We start from the raw sequence: 21,083 nt of genomic DNA, 5'->3' as shown, positions 1-21,083 counted from the left end.
GGTTCCATGTACGTCGTGCCTGTGGCCTCGGTGCTGTTTGTGCCCCTGCTTCAGCTAAGCGTTTCCTGCGAGCCCAAAAGTCTGCCCGCGACCGAGCTGCTCTTCAACGCCACGGGTTACTGTCCTCTGCGCAGTGCATCGGGCACGGTTTCGGTGGGATCCAACGCCAGTCCTGCACTAGGATGCAGCGGCGACTTAGTCCAGGTGCGTGCGCGACGTCTTCCGTGCCCCCCCCCCCCCCCATTCACCCCCGTCTTCTTTCTTCCTAGGTACGCAAGGCTAGATACACTTGTTCGCGAGCCGGCACTTGGAACCTGTTGGAGGGACTGCTGTGCGAGCAAGCGTGCGCCGTCCAAGTGGTGCCCGACGTCGGACGCAACGTTCCAACCATGCCGCCCCTGTTGGGGCTGGACGGTCGCGAATACGGCTTCACCGTCCGCTGCAAAGAAGGGATGCTCGTGAACGGCCTGTACGAGTCGCTCCAGGTGCTGTGCGACGGACCCAATGGCACGGTGACCGCCAACCTGGCAGAAATGTGTCAGTTACCGCTTCGCTGCCCGGCAATGTGGTACATGTCGAACGAGTTTGCGTTGGCGGAAGCAAACGAGAGCTCTGCCGTGCTTCGCTGGCACAGCTACCCAACTCTGTCAAACTCTTCCTTGGTATTGCAAGTGGGCCAAATGCACGTGCTCTCTACGGATGAAGGAGCGGGCTCGGCATGGTGCGCTCCGGGCCAACACGGGATGGCGGCTCTGTATATGCGCTCGGCCGGCGTTACACACGGTAAGAGTTGGGTGGGGGGGGGGGCGGCATTGAAGGGGTGTCGTGTAACTGCCTGGCTTTTGCAGGTCCGATGCTGACGGCCGACCAAGTGAAACGTGCGGTCGCGCGGCTGCACGTTCGCAAGCCGGACAACTGGGCTCCGCGCATGCGGCTCTACCAGTTGCACCCCAAAGAAAGAGCGCTAGCTTTGGTGTGGCCGGCGTCCGCCACGCCCAGGCTCGTGGGCACAGTGGTGTACCGGGACCCGCGTTGGTTCCTGAGGCAGCCGGCGCACGTCATGTTCTACGAGGACGCCGTGGCCTGCCAGCACGAGGACGGCAGTCGCAAACTCATACCCGTGGGTTACGGCAGAGTCGAGGCGTTCGCCGTCGGAGCCATGTGTAACGGCGGCAATCGCCAAACCATGTCTCTGCGCGAACCGCTCGCCGCGCTGCTCTACACGCTCAACGACGAAACGGGCGAGCGGTGGCACGGGGTCGTGTGCGGCGGAAGCGAGATGAGCGTGCGGGTGCCTTTCCCCAGCGGCCGACAGACGGTGGATAACGGCACGGGCGTCCACTTTGCGTACCTGCCATCGGCGACGACCGGGAAACCCAGGGCCGGCACGCTCGTCGGCGTGGTCGATTTTCGCCGCTGGATCTCGGTGGCGTCGAGCACCCTGTTTAGCGATTCGTGGGCTTCGGGCCACATCACTGTATACGGCGCCGAGGCGGTGTACGAGGCCGTGTGCGGGGCGTCCGCGTACGGGGTGGCTCACGTCGATCCCGTGGATGGCACCTTCGAAGTGACTGCCCGGAACAGCTACTACCTTCCCCGAGACCCCGGAAACGGCACGGACAACGTTACAGAGATGTACCTGTCTTCAGGCGGCGACAGCCAGGCTGCAGCGCAGCACTACGAACCGGGCCTGGTCATGTACGGCGAGGACCACGGCGTGGGATCGTGGGCTCCGCGACAGCTACCGCCCGAATTGAGCTACGGAGATCATCACACCTTGCTGTTGGTGGTTGCCGTGTTGACCGTATTTGCGGTCGTGTGTGCGATAGTTGTGTTGGTCGTGTTTGTAGTTGTCACGAACCGCATATACAAGTACGTGACCGATAACAATGGCACTACCAGTGAATCGTTGCTGCTGCGCGTGTTGCCTAGCGAATGAAAATAATAAAGACAACACCGAGTATCCGTGTGTGTGTTTCTTTATTAGGCGTCCATCACCACGGATGGCCCGTGTCTGCGAGCACGGCGAGCTTGGCGATGGGGCCTAGATTTTTTTGCAGGAGTTCGGCAAAGCCGCTGCACAGCCAGGCCGCCTGGTCGGGGCTCGCGCAGCCGGCCGCGTGCATGACTGCTTCGACGAATTCCTCCCGGTTCCTGACGGCTTCGGCCAGGCTTAGCAGCTCGGGCGAAACGGGGCCGAGCAGACAATGAATGGCGGCTGCTCGGGCGACCTGCAAGAGCAATTATTTTAGCCCCTTGCGGCCTTACTGTATCATCGCGTACCATGACCGCGGCACGAGAAAGACGATGCCAGTAGTGTAGATCGTGAATGGATAGATCTGCATTGTCGGCGCGAGCCCGGGCCAGCGTGTAGTTGCCTTCTAGTAGGCTCGCTGCGTCCAGAGCCCGTAGCGGATCGGCGAAGCGAATCCCTTCGACGGTGTGTAAAGTGCGGCTGCACAGGAGTGCGGCAATTTGGCTATCGCATCCGGCCCAGGGCATCTTGTCTGCCGTGTGCAGTACCAGCTTGCGCAGAGTGCGATTGTTGGCAGCCACCGAAAGCGCCTCGGCCAGGCTGCGCACGGCTACGAGAGCGTGCGCCTCGAACGTAGTGCACAGCGCCAGGCAGTCGCACAGAGCTCGCTCGTCGTCACTCGTGGCAAACGAAGGCAGGGCCGACAACAGCCTTATCGTGCAACTGCCTGGCAATCCCGTGCGAGCCAGAATCAGGGCGTCCCGCAGCCAGGTGGCCAGGGACACGTTTGAAGAAGCAGTTGGGTCTACGTTGAGCACGACCTGCATATATAGAGCGCACGCTTAGTTGTTAGCCAGCTACGGCGTAGAGTGGCGCCTACCTTGACGGAGAGCCTGGGCTTCCTATGCGTGGAGACGCGAGAGCCAAGCACCAGGGTCTCTAGGTCCAGCTCCAACGTAATGTGCAGGTGTAAGGCATCCAGCGCCACTTCGAGCACGCGCGCTCCGTACGGGATCGGGGTAACTTTCACGATGCCACGTCCAAATTGTTCGCGTAGCAACGCGAGCCAAGCGTGCAATTCTGGCAGCAGCGGGGCCGACTCCGATGTCCCGTAGTATGCGTCGGTGGCGTCGATCTCCCTCAGATCTGGCATGACTCCCGGCCATTCGCGCAGCACCATTTCCCAGGCGAGACGACAGACGGCGTCCAGCGTGTTGAAGCCCTGGTGCGCGTGAAGAACGAGCGATCGCAGACGGGGGAGTTCCGCGGCGGCCCGCACGTACTCGCTGACATTGCCGTAGATCTGGAATGAAGGAAAGAGTTTACGAACGAACGAGAACGGCCAACCAAATATTCTACTCACGTGAAGCACCCGCAGTTGCATGCAGGAAGCTAGTGCCAGGCGCTGTCCCGCGTCGCATGCCTGGGCTTCCTTGCAGCAGTGCAAATAGTTTGGCCCCACGCGAAGCTCCAGCAAGCTGTACGAACAGCGGGAAATTGCCACGGTGGCGTACGTGACGAGACAGGGAGCTTGTTCTTTGTCTTCTTCGACGTAGAGCGGCAGCCCTTCTCCGTAGGACAGATCGAGCGAGAACAGGGTCGGTGCAACGAGCCCCAGCGCTCCGGCTAGCGTGCGGGGCGACAAGAGCGAATTGCAGACGGGCTTGAAATCGACCGTTTGCCGAGAGCCAGCCACCAGCTCACCGAGGATGTTCCTCGCCGGCTCCGATTCGTGGCACGAGACGTGGGCGAACAAGTGCTTGCACGTTGGCACGGCTTCGCCGTTCCCCGTTGGAACGCCGTGTAGCCGGTACACTCCCCTGTGTCTGCGCTCACGAGAATTGATAACTGCTTTCTGGCAGCCCATGGCGACGGCGGTGCCGATGTGCACGTTTTGCAGACTGATGCGTTGGTAATCGTGACCGCAGCGCAGCAGCGTGCGCAGGAGAAGCACCGTGTCGTAGTGGTCACACACGATGTCGTAGACGCGAACCTGCGCTATGCACGGATGCTCCAAAATGAGGCTCTCGGCCAACAGTGAAGCGCCGGTTCGGTCTCCGAGCGGAGCGAGACATTCGTTACTTCCGGGCAGACAGCCGGTCACACACAGGACTAGATCGAAGGGCCCCGCGCGGCATCCGGGTGGCAACGAAAATCTCGGCGTCCCCGCATCGTATGGAGTGTTGACAATTCCTAATTGCACGTGAAGTCTCTCGCCGTCAGCCGCGCTGCAAAGAGAGGCTAGTTTGGCCGAAGTCGCCCGAAAGCCTGCGACGGATCGAAGCCAGCACTTGTCGGTGCCGCCGCAAGCAGCCATGCCCGCCGGTGTTGTGTCGTCAGGCCATTATTATCGAGAGCCTTCCCCGTCGGCGGCTATTGCTATCTGCTGCTACTGAAATGTTGCACCTTCTGTAGCCACCGCTGAGCGGATGTTCTGTGCGCGCCCGCCTCTAACGCGCGGCGCTGGCGCGTGGATAAGGAAATAGAGGGAGGTCGTCCGAGGAGAGCGGATGGGGGGCGGGGGGCCCTAATTATGCACCCTCTTTATTTGGAGTTCCCGTGTGGGCAGGGTTGAGAATTTGGAGTTCCCGCGTGGGCAGGGTTGAGAGACACGCGTTAAAGGGACACTAAAGAGATAAAGGAAGTGGGTTTGCATCGATAGAATGCCAGTTCCTGATTACAAAAAGACAACTCTTACTGAAAACAGAGCTGTTATAAGTAATTAAAGAAGAATAACATAAATACAGGTATCGCCACCGCAGCCAAACGGCCGCGGCTCGCAACTACAAATCATGTGACGCGCTAGGTATTCCGGAGGCTGACAAATGCGAATTACGTTGCATGATTGAATGCGGTAGTACGTTTTTTCTCAAGCACGATAACATGCATTTATCACACGTAAAAGACAGCGAAAAGACAGTAGAAATATAGCCAGACCAATATAAAAATATACTTGGCGGCGCCACAGGTGCCCACTTCAGTTTTGGTTATGTTTCGGCGTGGGTCCGCCTTATCCACTTCGTGCGTAGTTTCGTTTTACCCGCGGCGCCTGAAACACGAGCTCGGAGCAGCGGATGCGCCTAATCTAAGTGCTGATCGAGGATCATCACTCTGCACGCACCTGCGAATTATTTTCGTGAACTTTTCAGCAGTTTACATCACGCTCAAGCACTGCGCGCTGCTTAGTGCCCCTGTGTGCGACGCTCAAATCCAACGTGCGCGGACGGCAGTACGTCGTAATCTCCTTTTTGAGCGACAAAAATCAGCACCCCCACAGCGTCGTCATCACGTTTTTGATCCGCAACAGTACAACGCCGTTCAGCTGGATGGAAACTGCTGCTACGGCAACAAAAAAGGCTGGGCAATGCGATGTCGTAGGCTGTCCGAACAGCCGCGCCATGTCACAGCGAGATAGCGGCACTGCCGTTGACGTCGCTTACCATAAGGTGCCAAGAGATGAGCCGCGGCGCTCGGCATGGTTGAATGCGGTACCGCTACGAAAATGCAGAGGCGTTGCACCACTGCACGCAAAGGTGTGTTCTCTACATTTTAGTACAGAAGACTATGCTTACAATCCGGCCGTGAGAGATATCTTCGGAGTTCCCCGGATGCGCCGTCAACTACTCCCTGGTGCAGTTCCCTCCATACAACCAAGAACAAGCGTGCAGCAGCCCTCAGTGGATCGTGGGGACACCAGTTCTGTAAGTACCAGCCTACTTCTTCCGGGAGCATAACAATGCCTCGAGAAAAATAATGCACGAGCGGCAAAACTCCGATGATGCGGTTAATATGCTAGGTTTCTTCTGCTATAGTAGTCGTCATATTCATGACATTTTTCATGAAGTGCATGTTGAAATAAATATGCCTGAAATGAGACTCGTTTCTTTGATTTTAAGATCCGTAGTGAGAGCTGCAGGAGCAAATTTAAACACATTTATGGCTACTGCTGCTGAGCTGACAGAGTTATCACTGAAATCAGGCGGCTACAATAAGCTTTTTGTTCTGTTAATTTTCTCTGTGCCTTAATTTAGCTTCTCTCAAAGCTCCTTTTATTATCCTTCTTTAGGCATTGAGAGTATAAATTTACCGTTGTAGTACTTCATCACTTACCAGGCTTGTCACATAGCTTACAGCGCTTTTAATTATTGCTCATTTGCCTTCCGGCAGGACACTCTTCACACAACAGGTGACGGAGCTAGCACATCCTCGCAAGGACATAAAGAGGTAAACCATAACACACTCGCAATCCCTGTGTGCTTGTCGAATTGTGCCAAGTTGTCACAATATGCAGTATGCTGCATTTTTACATCTCACCAACTGTGGTTTCCAGGCTAACATTGCCACAATTGATGACGAAGACAGCATAATTTATGAAGAACATGAAGAGGTAAGCTATGAGGCCCCATCATTTATTTATATGCATTCCTCAAGTCATTCATCCTCCATCACAAACTTGTGCATGCAATGAATGTAGCTAAAGAACCTAATTGCTATTCAATTCTGACAGGGCTCATCAACTGGTGCCAAAAGCTTGGCAGTAGAGACTGATGCTCCACAAAGGCCCCGCTGCACCAATTTGCACAACGTAGCTGTGCAGGTTCGTTTGCCCGTCCGGAACACAGGTACGTCCAGACATGTATTATTTAGTGCTGCCAGGAGCATTCTGGCTTCTATAGCAAAAGTGAAATTCTTGCCTCTTTGTTTACACTGTAAAAAATATCAAACAGACAACTTCCTGTACTGCATTCAGTACCAATGCTTCCCCTATGCAGCCTAGCAGTTCAGTTCAGTTCACTTGTTCAGTCGTGTTCGACTCTTCGTGACCCTATGGACCATGTCACGCCATGCTTCCGGTCTCTCACTATCTTCCTAACATCACATCACTTCATCTCCAGTGCCTCGAGGATGCCATCTAACCACCGCGTTGGCTGCCTACCCCTTCTCCGGCGACCCTGAACCTTTCCCAACATCAAATCTTTCTCCAGCGACTCCTCTCTTCTCATGAGATGACCAAAGAGCTGAGCCTAGCAGAAAATAATAATGATAAACTTTAATCTCGTTATGTTTACAAACTATTGCAGGAACACCAAAGCCACAAGTGGGCTTGTAGGGTTTCAATGGCCAGCAGCGACAACCCAATGAAAGGGGATGTACCCGTGCAGACAAAAATAAAAGAGCACGCTATTTCTTTTTAAAACTTTTCGCGCGTTGCATAATTGAAACTGCCAGCCGTGGTATGAGCGAACTGGTAATAAACGCCCACACACTTTTACTTGGGCAAATATTGTTTTCTTATCTCCAGTGCAGAAGCGATTTTTAATTTGAACGGAAAAGCGTGCTCTGTTTACTTATGTCCGCACTTGTACAGTTTGTAAAAAATACATATATTAAGGAGTTCCAAGTCCATTAAGGAGGTTCTTTGCACATCTTTAGAGTTTGCAATCTCGCAGGGGATGCGATAGATATTCTCACCCTTCTCCCTCACCCTGTACGTTTTTTCAAGAGCAATGGGGCAAATCCCTAGGGCTGTATATTTTTGACAACAAATACTGTATTTGATGATGATCATTGCAACGGAAAGAATCAGAAGCGTAAATGAAAAGACATCATGCTACCAAAAGTAAATCACATTGGCATGTTTGCACAAGTTTGCATTCAGTACCTGCAGGTGCTTAGGCAGAATAATAATTTTCAGGTCTGAAATGATTTCATTAACGTTGAATGCCTATCCACTCTTTTTTTATCAGACATGAACTACCACACTAACTGATGTGGCATTTGCTGCAGTGATATTACAAAGTGTCTAATGGAGTACTTTGTTTTCTTAATTTTAGCGGTTCAGGTGAACAATGAACTCAAGGAAAAAAAAGACCAAGCAGTTCAAACTACGTTTGTTCAAGAATTCCCTAGCTCAACACCAGTGAAACGTCCTCGCCTGGATGAACCGCAGTCCAGCCCAATAACGTCACCCGACGTTTCACCAGTACACGTCCAAAGTGATGACTCTGACATGTATGAACCAAATGATTCTACGTGGACGTCAGACGACACATTGGAAGATGAGTAAGTACAATGGACCGCATGAACATACATAACCAAGTTGTGCTTTGAAATTTCTGGCTGAAAATACAACCTGCTGTTTCACTTTTGAAAGGTGTAAAACAACTGATCGACACAAGCACATGCATTCACACTATAACAGAAGAAGCTAGTGTCACTAAGCTTACATAATAATGATAGTTACGTAGACTCCTATAAGATCTTTGTGGGAAAGCCGTCATTGTTAACAGTACAAATCATATATTACCCAGTAGCATAAAGGAACACTTGAACACAGTACTCCTCTATAAAGCTACAGAATTTACAAAAACCATCTTATTTTACAGGGACAGCGAAAGCAATGGAGATGCTGAAAACAGCAGCTACTATATAGTCGCCCATGCTTGTCTCATGATGTTGCTGAAAGTCTGCCTGACCTGCTTCCACCGTACCTGCAATGTAACACTGTTCTACCTGGGTACTTGCATTAGTGCAAAGACAGAATGCCCCTACGGACACACACACTCTTGGTCCAGTCAGCCACTTGTTGCAAGTAAGCGAAAAGGAAACATTGACCTTGCCACTGCATTACTTTTTTCTGGCTCAAGTCCTGCAAAATTCCTCAGGATGATGCAGCTAATGAAAGTCAAATCAATCAGTGAACAGACATTCTTTAATTACCAGAAGGCATACCTCTTCCCTGCAGTCAACATGGTAAGTGTGCAACCTGTCCTTTTTCACAATAAGCAACCCCAGTTTACAATGCACAACACAAAGAAAACTCACAAGCCATAAATCCTACAGTGAGCCTGCTTTCAGATATTATCAAATGATTGCGGAACGCATGGCTACTTTTGGACATGAATATTATTCCAACCAATTTCAAAGTTGCACGCTGCCAACTGCTTAACTTTATCCCATTCAGTGGAATTTCAAGTTAGCGCAAAGACTAATTCCCTACATCTTTATTATATTATAGTGCACTCTCCGTATTAGGCCATCAGACATAATGTGTACTACTCTAGATTCACCCATAAGATAATATTTTAATGCAAAAGCTTCTTCGCTGGTAGCCACTGCGGTGTGCCATATTTATAAGAAATAAAGCTGCAAAGGCCATGGTCAAAGTTTTCAAAGGCCGAAGGAGTGAAACTGCTGTCGATAAATGTAACTGGCTGTGAGGGTAAGCTGTATGAAGTGAACGTGCAGACTGCAGGCTCTTCTCTAGATTAGAGCACTGCAGGTGCGCGGGCCAGCCTGAAAGCCTCGGCCCAAAAACTGTTGTTTTGCAGGGCCCGGGCCAGACTCGGCCTTGACATTGCGGGCCTGGCCTGTGCCTAGGCTTGGCCGAATAGCCAATATCTAATATGCATTCAAAATGCCTGTAATCGACATCTTTTAAAGGCACATTGTGCATGGTAACTTTAAATAAAATGTCTCCCAAAAAATTTCTTGACCAACTCTTCGGTTCCACGGGTACTATAACTATGCCCTTCTCTGCTGAGAGGAACATTTTGTAAGTTTTTTCACACATCTTGATTTATTGTTATCTACTGATTAGTTGATTTCTCGTGAAACGGATCAACTCAACCCAGTGCAGCAAGCCAAGCGCAATTTAGGCACTTGATTACTATTTCGAATTGAAATGCCATGTTTTACTCCCATGAAGTGGAGGAAACACACAATGAGTCCAACTGAAGCCAATTTCTGCATTCTTCATAGGTCTGGGATGAGCATCAGGAAAAATTGCTGGCATCTCTAGAAGACAGTGAAGTGGAGCTGTGTGGTGATGGACGCTGCGATTCGCCCGGCTACAGTGCGAAATTCCTCACATATTCATTTTTGTGCCCCAGCTTAGGAAAAATATTACATACTGAACAAGTGCAAGTTGGAGAGGCAAGTACACAAACACATTGCTTTAAACAGTGAACAGAAGTCATGACATTGCTAATAAGCTCTGCACTTTTTAAAATTCTTGGCAATTTAGTGTAATGTTTTTATTATTTCTTCTTTTTTGTTGGCAGTAGTGTAGTGATGACAGTTGATTTTCTCCGGTTTTCAGACAGATGCAGTGAAAGCGAGTGCCCATATGGAAAAAGAAGGCCTTATCAGAGGCCTTGCATTTTTTTCGGCCATTGGAATTCAAATTCAGTCATTGATAACTGACAGACACCCGGGAATTAAAAAGCACATGCAGCAGCACCCGTCCATTACTCACTACTTTGATGTTTGGCACGTAGCAAAAGGTAGGGAGACATTTTCACCTTATTCAAATTAATATGTTGAGTGGAGCAGTCTAAGTTTTGCAAAGCTAACCAACTAATCTCAGTTGGTAAAGGATTACTAGTGCCTTGTAATTGTTAGCAGGAACAGCAAGTGCTGCTACACATACAGGAAATATCTTGAAGCAAGGCTTACTGACAGCTCTAGATATATACTTAGGCATTCCAACAGCTTTTTGGAAATTTTTTTTTCCAGGCATCACTAAAAAACTGATGACTGCTTCCAAAAAATCTGGTTGCACATATTTAGAGAAATGGAGGCAACCAATTGTCAACCATTTATACTGGTGTGCCTGTGCTTGTGGTGGTGATGGCAAGCTACTGCAGGCAGCATGGCAGAGCATGCTGAATCACATTAGGAACATCCATGAAGGGCACAAACAGCCCTATCCGAGGTGCCTACATGGGCCTCTGACCAGCTCTGCATGGCTTTCTGCTGGTAAGTACAACTGTATGGCCTCTTAGTACCAAACCTATTCTGCGAGCAGACATCTACTGCGTATAATCGAAACCGTTCAAAGAAAACGTCACTGCTAGCTCTCATCGCTCTGCTGGGCATGAATGTTGAATGTTCACTTTTGTTCAGTTTCCTAACAAAAGAAAATCATGTGCAACATTTCTTCCAGAATCCCCTGCATACAAGCAAGTGGAGGCTGTGGTAAATTCACCACTGCTTCTGAAAGACGTTCAAAAGCTTTCACCACGAGCCCAGACGTACGGCCTGGAGTCCTTCCATAATGTGTTGAATGGATTCGCCCCCAAATCTACAGCATTCACATATGAAGGCATGAAGGCTCGGTAAGACTACATATTGTCATTCATATATTATTCATGACGAACCGTTTCTTGCTACCACACTCTGCAGAGCTAAAGAAGCTCGCCAGCTGGCCAGAGTTTGAATTTTATCTTCACAAGAACGTTCTAAGAACCGATATGACATCCAACACCAATAAGTTTCTTATGTTCCTGGTGACTACGTGTGGTTGTGGACACCTCTCCGTAAATGTGGTCTTTGTCAAAAACTGCTGTCACACTACACCGGACAGTTTGTTATGTTAGAGCTCATCAGTGATCTGAATTATGTTATAGCATGCATAACTGCGAATGGTCGACGGTCACGGCAGTCTCAGGTGGTGCATGTAGCCCGCCTCAAACGATTTCATTCCAGAGGTTCTATGTAACTCGCCCAACGAGCTCCGTCTGCAAGGAGGAACATATCACGAGCCTTAGCAGAACGTCGACGGAAGAAGAAGAAGAATGGTCGGGTAGAGCGGGGAAGAAAAAGAAGAGCAAGGGCAGAGGGGTGTTTGTACCCTTCGCCGCAATTCTGTTTGGACTGATCCCTGCAAATAAACCCCCCCCCCCCCCCCCCCGTGCGTACACAGCACGTAACAGTATGAACAGATGCAGAAAATTATCAGTCGTTTTTTAGCTGTGCAATAACTGAAGCAAAATAGATTTGTTGCATCACTGTGATAGTGTGCGATGCTTCTCAATTCATGTTTCTTTACTTTTCTAGTACCCTTCTGGCAGCTCTCCATTTCAACGAAAATGGTGACAGAGACCAGGCCATAACAGCTGTTGGAGCACCGAAGTGGCACATAAAAAGTTCGAAGGCCAGATACGGTGCCACATTTGTCACCCCACAAAAAACGGCAACAACATTTGGCAAGTTTATTGTGATTTGCATGATCTATTTTGGAGTGGTTTGTATGGTAGGTATTAAAATCATAGGAAGCAAGGCTCGCAGGTTCAAATATTTTAATATACAGAAAACATAGCTTCTCAGTACATGTTGCAAAAAATACACAATACAGTAAACGCTCGTTAATTCGAACTGCACGGGACCCGGGGATAAAGTTCGAATGTTCGAATTATCTGATGTCTTAATTATCAAATGGCCTTGAAAAACTGACAAAAACCCTTTGAATTATGGTAAGTGTACCATATTTAGTCGCGTAATAACCCACTCGCATAATGAATCCACCCACCCCCCGATTTTCGCCGAATAACTGAAAAAAAAGGGCATCGGTAGTTGGCGCGTCCCTTCGTTTTGGTTGTGTTCCACAATGCAACGCATTTCTTAGCAGTGCGCCAAGATGCTGCGCAGCGATACATCATCATGGTGTGTTTACCTTTTGACATTAGATCTAAAATAGAGAGGGGGGGGGGGGGGAGCGACTTGGCGGGCAGAGTGCCAGCGCTTGACCGGCTGTGCAAGCCTCGTTTCCAGTATGTTCGTTTTACATGCTATGGGTGATTGAGGCGGGCGGCATCCACTGCCACTAAAATCATTGAAACACGCGACAGCAGCAAGCGCCTTTTGATAGATGACTTTCGCAAAAAAAAAAAAGAAAGGAACTTACAAAGGTTCAACGCTGCTGAACCAAATATTGAGCGAGAGCATTAGCTGCGGGTGACTTAGTGTTCTTCTCTTTTTCTTCTTCTTCAGCCCACATTTAAAGCCCCGCTTTAACCAAGCCGTATGAATGTGCCTTAGTGGCCTATAGGGGTAACGTGAATGCCAGGGTTCTAGCAGGCCGATCCTGACATAACCGTCCCATGTGAAACGAGAGACCGAAGTTGGCAGCTCCTGCCAAAAAACACATTAAACGTGACAAAAAACAATCAATAAATAACAATATGACAAGCTTAACAGACAAGACGAACACAAATACGAGCTAATAACAGTCAATTCAGTTCAGTCGTTTCCGACTCTTCATGACCCTATGGACCATATCACGCCACGCTTTCCAGTCTCCCACTGTCTTCCTAATATCACATAACTTCTAAAAGATTAACATCTGTCAATTGCAGGGTATGCACAGGATCTGCACACAAAGGTCATGGAGCTGTGTTGCCTGCATCCTAGCTTCAAAGAAGCATTGGAACACACTGAACCAAGAGTGGGACCTGCGTACTCAAAAAGTGTGCAGGACAGACCAACTAAGGCAGATTTGGTAGAAGCCCATAAAAGGCGTTTTGCTAAAACATAAAGTGGCTGCTGTGCTACAAGCAGCTGTGGGAAAAGGGTCAGACATGGACCACAACATCTCAAAGCCATCATCGCTTTCAACTTGACTGTGATCACTGGAGGAAAAAGGCCTCTATTGTTGACCTTAGAATGAAGGCATTTTGAATAATGACTATGCACAATGGCACCTCAAGTAATCGGGCTGAAGTATGAAACGATCTGCACTCAAAGATACGCTCCTTTCAGAACTAACACAAAGTGGCACCAAAAAGGTAATTATTGGTACGTTTGTCAACTGATCGAATTGCATAGCGCACCGACATCACGGTGGCTTGGCCATTGCAAACAGTAGCATTTACACAACTCTCGAGGTCTCTTTAGGCAACTGTCATGAGCAGGTCTGTGTGCTGCTGTGTCGTGGTATGAGGACTTGTGTGGTGCGTGTGCTTTTCTGAGCTCTCTCTATATCTCTTGTGCGAGTGCGCCTCTCAGTGCTCTTTATAAGATCCCTTGTATAAATGCAATAAATCGTTTTTGTTCTATCTTCTGTTCTTTTGTTCTTCCTCCAAACAAGGAGTGTTCATTCCACACAGAATCAAGGCCTTGGCCTAGTACCTCAAACGCCCCATCAACAGGAATCATAACAATAACAAGGTCGTAACTTTAATAAGGAACTGATTCAGTTGCATTTCAAGCTACAGCAACGACAATGCATAAATTTGTTAAAATGCACCTGCAAATGTCACCTCTGCCAACTCGAGGATGAGATAACAAGCCATGTAAAATTTTCTGCCCTTACCTTTGGCAGTAGAGTATCTAAACCACACTACAGGAAACTGAATTTGACTTTACTTGCCTCTTAATATTCTGCATACTGGAATCCCGTTGGTGCATCTGTTGGAAATGATGCCCTTATCTTGGCCACCACACAAGCTGGCAAGACGAGACGATTTCTTTTCCCCAGGCGACGCCAAAGCCAACGGACAAACTGGCGGTACGCTGTGTAGCGGTACCTTCTGGGAAACAACAAAACATGAGCACCAATTGAAGTGTTATAGCATTTGACATAAACAACTTCCCCGTAATCTGGCGCAGCGTAAAACCTTCGGGGCATGGCTATAGGCAGCATCAAACACAGAACCTCACTTGTGGATATCGTCGTTCATGTCTGCCCCCTGTGCACGCAGCTCGAAGTACGCAACGCGGAGTACGGTAGTGTTCAGACACAGAAGACTGAACTCCGGGTGCTCCGTGATGCAGCCTTCGGGATGAGCCGTGACGACACGGTCCATCTCGCGGCAGCACAGACACTCGAGCTCCTTGAAATTGTCGAGGACCTGACAATGTCCGCAACTGCACCTAAAAACAACAGCCGAGGTATAGTTCATGCAGAAAACAACCCCAAAGGTTATTAACGCAGGCTTTCCGCATTAAAAAAAAGACAAAACGTGTTGGGTAAGCTCACGAACAATTATGCTAACCACTCGTACTGTACTATCATACGAACTACATAAAGGAGATCCACCAAGCTGGTAAATGCGTACGGGGTTTATTATCATGAGTAGAAACTGTATATAAAGACGTTACTTCCGCGCACATTTCGACCGCACCAAATAGGGGCCTTGAAAAACACTTTCGGCTTGCTAACGTTGCACTGCGTTCCATGTTGGCTGACACGCAGCTCAGTATGCCCGCTTAGCCAATACACCGATACGCCCGGCTGCACAATCAATGCTACTAGGAATACTGTAGAAGAATTCCAAAATATCTCTACGTACCAGTCCGTACTCATCAGTCGTGACGGAGCTTCGGCGATTATAGCTGCCGCACTGGCACCTTCGCTTGCAGTCGATGCTGGCGCCTCGTCCATCTCGTCTGTTGCTGTATGCTCTTGCTCTTCTTGATATCCCGCTAGCCCAGCCGCCTCAGCCCTCAAAAGCATCGCACGCTCTATAGGGCTGAGGTCGCTGAAGTGCAGGCCAGCGGTGGCAGCCAAAACTTCGTTATTGGGTTCGGGATCCGTGGCTGGTGGCTGCTGTTAGCAAGGAGGAAGAAAAAAACTAAGAGGGAGCGCGTGCAACCTCCGCAAGCCAACCTCCTCTGACGTCGCTCCCTTCTCTCTCTTGCGCGCAATGATTCTTGGGAATTTAGCCAACATAGTTGCCAGACTCAAATGCACCAAAGTACATGGTATTGTTTAGTGACTTCGGATGTCCCCGCGGAAAGCCTATCGGAGTGGTCTGCCGAAAGTTGTGCGTCTCGTCGTAAAACATAAGTTACTTTGTTTACAATTGTTGCATTGTACTCCGTGTTTATAGGCACACTAGTGGTAACTACACCTGGCCTTTTCATATTTGGTATCGTCAGGGAGACTACGAATTCGACATAACATTGCATGCCCGGGGAACTGGCTTCAGCGTAACAATGTGTATTTGAGGTCTGCATTTCCTAAATGAATCAAACGATTTTCGTCTCGAACAATCCATGCACATGCCCGGACAAACAAACGTTTCGTTTCTCCAGGAGTGCGCATAACAGCTAGGATACTCACCGTTGGAGCGACAGCCCCGAGGTATATCCGTGTAGTTCTTGGATCCCGGCCGCCACGCAGCATTTCATATGGCAGTACTTTTTGGTGGGCTAGCTTGCGGGACTCAGCGCACAAAGACAGAGGACAAGAACACAACGGACGACAGGACGAAGCCCCTCGTTCTTTTTGTTCTCGCGTGCTTCGTCTTTGTGCGCCGAGCCCCGCAAGCATTTCATATGGCGCAGCTGAGAGGACCCAGCCATACTTCGCGAAATACACGGGTGCACTGCGCGACGGCGGCAGCCCCCACGGGATTAGCCCGTCTAAAAGTCCAAAGTTTCATCCATCGCCTGCTCGCAGCGCGCGCCTCAGGTTTGTAGTGCAGGCGTCGCGTAGCGAAGGCCACGCGAAGGCATTTCTTCAGAGGGAAGCGTGCGAAACCGCAACCGAAACCAGCTACCGGCTACCGCTTGTCGTACCACGTGACGGCTAATTTCCCATGATTCTTTTCATTATTTTTTTTATGACTAGGCTTCACTTTTCCGCCGCGGCACTCCCTCCTAGTTTTTTCTTCCTCCATGGCTGTTAGCGAAACGCGAAAAGAAGGCTACGGCCGGCGGTAGTTTTCATACTTTCATTTCGGCGGTGCTAGGCTGCACCGCAAGAGGGCTACGGCCGGCGGTAGTTTTCATGCTTTCATTTCGGCGGTGCTAGACTGCACCGCTGCCTGCGCGCCAGCAATCACGGAGTCTCCACCTACGTCATTGGTGGAACCCCGACTACGTAGTTGGAAGCAGCAGTTTGAATTCGACCGGCGGGAACAAGAAAAAACTCTAACTTCTTATCGCAATATCTCAGCTATTATTCGATTTTTTGCTGCCGGATATGCGGCAACAGTGTCACCAAATGCAGTTTATTAGAATTTCATAGCATCTTTGGGTGTCTTTAGTGTCCCTTTAAGGGTAATCGTGTCCGAACGTGGTACTTGGAAAAAGAGCATTGCAACCTTCCTTCAGGACAAGCTTAATAAGCTCCCTCTTAATGACCCGTTTTTAATCAGAAATTCAAACGACTTAGCCGGGTATACTGCTTCGCTTGATGGCATGTCGATTACTTTTTTTTCAATCGATGTTAAATATTTGTTTTATTCACTTCCGCATGATAGAATTATGTCGTGCGTCGATAGGTGAATTTGCAAGGCCGGAGCTGTCGATTTCCAGAATAACTTAGGTCTAAACGTATGCAGCTTCTTAGAGTTGTTACACGTTTATCTAGCATCTACCTACGTAGAATGGGGGGACGGCATCATTTTGCAAAAACAAGGTGTGTGTATTGGTTCGTGTATTGCGCCTATGTTGAGCGATTTGCTTTTGGCAGAGTGGTGATAACTTGCACGATTGGACGATTGGATGGTTGCAATGTTAAAAAGGGGGTAAGATATGTAGATGACTTTCTGATCTTAATTGAACTAGAACGCGACCATGTGACGAAACCATCGGCTGCATAGTAGCAATTTTTGAAGAATGCTTGGCCCCTTTGATATTTACCCATGAAGCGCCTTTAGAGAACCGCAGACGGTTCCTAGACTTATGCTTCCATTTTGTTGAAAAACACAAGTGCTGGACTTATGAACCCAAGGGAAAAAACCCACTTTCGCCGTTCGATTCGGCGCATTCTAAGCCAACGTTACTAGACTAGCTTCAGTTGTCAAACTCTCCGCGCGCGCCATTACCGGCGCTGTCTCCATTCCTTTGCACGCCACCAGATGGAGGTGCTGCTCCATCCAGCTCCACAGCAGACGCCCCGTCGCAGCCTAGAGCTCGTGCGGACTTGTAGCTTGCGTGCGTTTCACGCTCGCTGGCGTTATAAATAATAAAATTGGTTCACAGGAAGGGAAAGGCGCAGTAACTGTCACACTTGCTCTGTGGACACCCGAACCGCGCCGTAAGGGAAGGGAGGGAGGTGGGAATGAAAGTGGAAAGAGAGAAAGAGGAGCCGTAGTGGAGGGCTACGGAGTAATTTCGACCACCTGGGGATCTTTAACGTGCGCTGACATCGCACAGCACACGACGCCTCTTCGTTTCGCCTCCATCGAAACGCAGCCGCCGCGGTCGGGTTCGAACCCGGGAACTCCGGCACAGTAGTCGGGCGTCTTACCACTGCACCACCCCGGCGGGGCCGCTGGCGTTATCCCTTGATGAATTTCTGATACCATGCAAAAGCGATATCCATCTACAGCAGGTTGGGACGCTTCCTCACTGCTTTTGTTTTTTAAGAATGCATCCCCGCTGCTGCTCCAGGAACCTAGCATAGAAATTCATGCGTATCGCTCAATAAATTTTAATGATGCGCGCACAGTTCCTGAAATTGCAAGGAACACCCGACAAGACTGAGAATATCCTCTGACAGCGCTAAAGCTCTCTTAGTCAAATCACCATTCATGCTTTAGGGTTCTGGTCTCGCGTGCCCTTGCGACAGAAGCAGGTTTCCAGCGGTCGTTCGCTTGTTTACGGCGATTCCAGTTCAGAGCGAATGGAGAGCTGAGAAGTCGCAGGACGATTTCTGCGTGTTGTGCCTTTGCTTAATCACGTTGATGTGGGCAGTTATGAACCAGCCAGTAAAAAATTTATCGCCGCAAAAATAACAGCATAACTTTGTTGTGAAGCAACGAATGTTTTATTAAACAAAAATGAAGTAAAAGAAACAACTGTATGCCTCACATATGTAACCAAGACATAAATTATCGCGAGACATAATCTAGGCCAAATGATCTGATCTCATGAGGAAACCATTCGCACCTACAGCAGCTTGGCACGTTTCCTCGCTGCCTTCACTTCAATGCTGGCTCCCCTCCGCTGCTCAGGAACCTAGCATAGAAATGCATGCACGTGCATGCATTTGCATGAAATGCATGAACCTCAGCCATAAAAGAAACTCTAGCAGATGCAGCTCGTATAGCTTTCTTGTGAAGATTTTTTATCTTTTTCTGTTTTTGCAACGCCTTTGTTTGCTTATGAAGCATTTGCATTTTCTGCTGTTTCATTTTTTTTTTTGGCACGGCTTGCACATCGCTTCAGAAGAGAGCACCTTGCACCTGCGTGCAAAGCTCGTACCAATCACTGCTTCTATCCCGTGACAGACATTGAGCTCGTCATCTCTGTCTTTTAGCACGGCTAGGTCATTCAATGTGCGGATGCTTACGTTCTTGAAGGCGGCGACCACACGGCCGAAAGCACTTGCAGTGGCTGTATTTTCAGTACCCACCGCAACGCATTTCTCGATTTGCGGGAGCCTTTTTTGCGTTTTCAAAGTAAAGAAGACCACATATTGGCCAGTGTTGTCCTCGAGAGTAAGCGTCCGCCACAAATGCGGTAGCCGGATGTCTTCCATGTCGCTTAAAGTAACTTCCTTGACCGAAACATGGGTTACAAGCGATTTGCTCTTGTGCGTTTTCACATTGACCCGCACTTGAAGGTGAAAGGGTGACACCTACTGCTTGTTCAGTGTTGTGTTCTCTTCATTTACGTTTCTTTTCCGGCGGCTTCGACAGGTAGGAAGGGAGGTTCGGGAACACTTTCGGCACCGCGCCCTCATCAAGCGTCCATTTGCCTCGTGGTACCTCAACTGGTTGATAACGTGCACATAATTCTTTAGGATGTCTTGCTCATGAAAGTGCAAATCACAAACCTTGGATTTTGCAGAAAGTTTCCGGTCCGCCCGAGGAATCGCTCTGTCCCACGCCGAGCGAAGCGTATCATTGCTGGAAGCACAAAAGAAATGACGCGCCGAACTGTTGACATCGTTCCGGTAGCCGCTCGTGCAGCCAGGAACGCAGCACGTCGGCATCGCCTGCTGTCGGTAATACACAGAGCGAAGGCTAACGCTTCACGAACGGCATGCGGGTTGAAACGCGCCGTCAAATTGCACCCACAGAACAGGACAACTCTGCACCGCGTCCCGTACTTCCCGCCAGTCCGCGGAAGTACGGGACTGTGTGCGAAGTGAAGCTGTGTGCGACTACAGCGCCACGAACTCGCGGGCGAGTGGCGGTTCCGCGCGGCGCCGCGGAGTTTGTCAACTGAAGATAGTCTAGTAACGTTCTTCTAAGCTAGTGAAAACAGGCATTGCTAGGCTATGTTTTCGCAATGCGTAGGGCAAGTCCTGTTCTCACATTGTTGAGGAGAGCCTCATGAAGCAGTCAGCCCGTTACGGTTCCGCCGAATACCCAAGCCTTCTGCTAGTTTCAATGGCGGAAACTATCATAAAAGACAAAAAGGCGCAGCGTCCTGTGTTCTGCACCCCTGAGGACAGGAGAAGCAGGAACACTAAAAAGAAAAATGTTGTGGTGAAACCCTATATGCATAAGGTATCGCATAGCCTTAAGATGATCGCCCAGAAGGCCACCGTAAAAGTGGTTTTGTCAGTCCCTGTGAAACTGATGCAGTTGTGTCATGCGACTAATCCTAAAAAGAAGCCGAGTCCTGGATGTAAAAGAAAACATCAAATCTATTTGTAGCATGACAGCAGTCCATTGTATATGAAATGAAGTTGTCCTGTGGGAAACCGTACATTGGCCAAACAGGCCAATGTCTGAAACGAGATTGTACAAAATTTATAATGCGTGTAAAATCACATCAGGCTTTCTATCGAAGCATTGCCGCGAGTGCGAGCACGAGCCTGCTTGCAAACCTAAGTTCTCGGTTTGCGGCATCCTGGCCAAACACGTTTGCAAAATAGCAAGATTATCGAGGCGAACCAATAGGGGACTTCATGCGTCAGCACGCCATAGATTTTGCTATCCGAGAATTAGTTGCATTTCCTTGATGCGCGAAGATTAACCGTGATTAAGGATGCCGAGAGATCAGCTTTTATCCGACCCTGTTGTGTTGCTTTTGGTCAAATTGTTTCGTATTTATTGGGACGCGCTCCTGAATAAAATTTAGTTGTAAGATCAGCGCTTGTCCCTGTTCCTGTCTGTGTGTTTCATGGTGCGCTGTCTCATATTTAATGGCATACCAACTAGCCCAATTATCCGCTTTACTGAGAGCGGAATGAAAGATGGAAGATGAGACGGTATGTTTCTGTCTGAGGAAGCGCGTACGCGGCGGGTGCGTTTCCCCCATCCCCTCTGCCTGTGCTGGTATCTTCGCTGAGGCGGTACGGAAACTTCAATACCGCGCTCTTGGGGCTTACTTGCATTAGGAGTCTATAACTATGTGGCTTGTTCATTTTGCGACTAGACTAGCTAGAATAAGACGAAGTGCCCTACAAAACACTTCCTCT

General features: G+C 49.3%; 2 protein-coding genes across 2 annotated transcripts in view; one reads left to right on the top strand and one right to left on the bottom strand.

Moving 5' to 3' along the window:
- Positions 1 to 8,632: 8,632 nt before the first annotated feature.
- Positions 8,633 to 13,377, top strand: LOC146187897 (uncharacterized). The gene is made up of 7 exons (XM_084604947.1): positions 8,633 to 8,728; positions 9,737 to 9,901; positions 10,077 to 10,260; positions 10,493 to 10,735; positions 10,923 to 11,094; positions 11,816 to 11,964; positions 13,316 to 13,377. Exons 1-7 carry the CDS (start codon positions 8,642 to 8,644, stop codon positions 13,375 to 13,377), a joined length of 1,062 nt encoding a protein of 353 aa, XP_084461073.1. The 5' UTR covers positions 8,633 to 8,641.
- Positions 13,378 to 13,898: 521 nt separating this feature from the next.
- The window catches only part of LOC146187896 (uncharacterized), an 87,065-nt gene continuing 79,880 nt past the window's right edge, over positions 13,899 to 21,083 (bottom strand). The window contains exons 2-4 of the mRNA XM_084604946.1: positions 15,049 to 15,305; positions 14,417 to 14,629; positions 13,899 to 14,286 (exon numbers count right to left, since the gene is read on the bottom strand). Of these exons, the coding sequence (XP_084461072.1) occupies positions 14,130 to 14,286; positions 14,417 to 14,629; positions 15,049 to 15,305 (627 nt within the window). The 3' untranslated portion in view covers positions 13,899 to 14,129. The remainder of the gene's footprint in view (positions 14,287 to 14,416; positions 14,630 to 15,048; positions 15,306 to 21,083) is intronic.

The sequence above is a fragment of the Amblyomma maculatum genome, chromosome 5 (assembly GCF_055883805.1).
Source record: "Amblyomma maculatum isolate TAMU_Amacu chromosome 5, ASM5588380v1, whole genome shotgun sequence".
NCBI lineage: Eukaryota > Metazoa > Arthropoda > Arachnida > Ixodida > Ixodidae > Amblyomma > Amblyomma maculatum.
Note: the sequence above shows the minus strand (reverse complement) of the source record. Positions and strands in the feature narration are given on the sequence as shown.

What these genes read in the sequence shown, in the direction of transcription:
- LOC146187897 (XM_084604947.1), top strand. Translation starts at nt 8,642, where the DNA reads ATGATGCAGCTAATGAAAGTCAAATCAATCAGTGAACAGACATTCTTT. An exon ending in TCTTCCCTGCAGTCAACATG is followed by an intron (nt 8,729 to 9,736) that starts GTAAGTGTGCAA and finishes CATTCTTCATAG; the next exon opens with GTCTGGGATGAGCATCAGGA. An exon ending in CTCTGCATGGCTTTCTGCTG is followed by an intron (nt 10,736 to 10,922) that starts GTAAGTACAACT and finishes CATTTCTTCCAG; the next exon opens with AATCCCCTGCATACAAGCAA.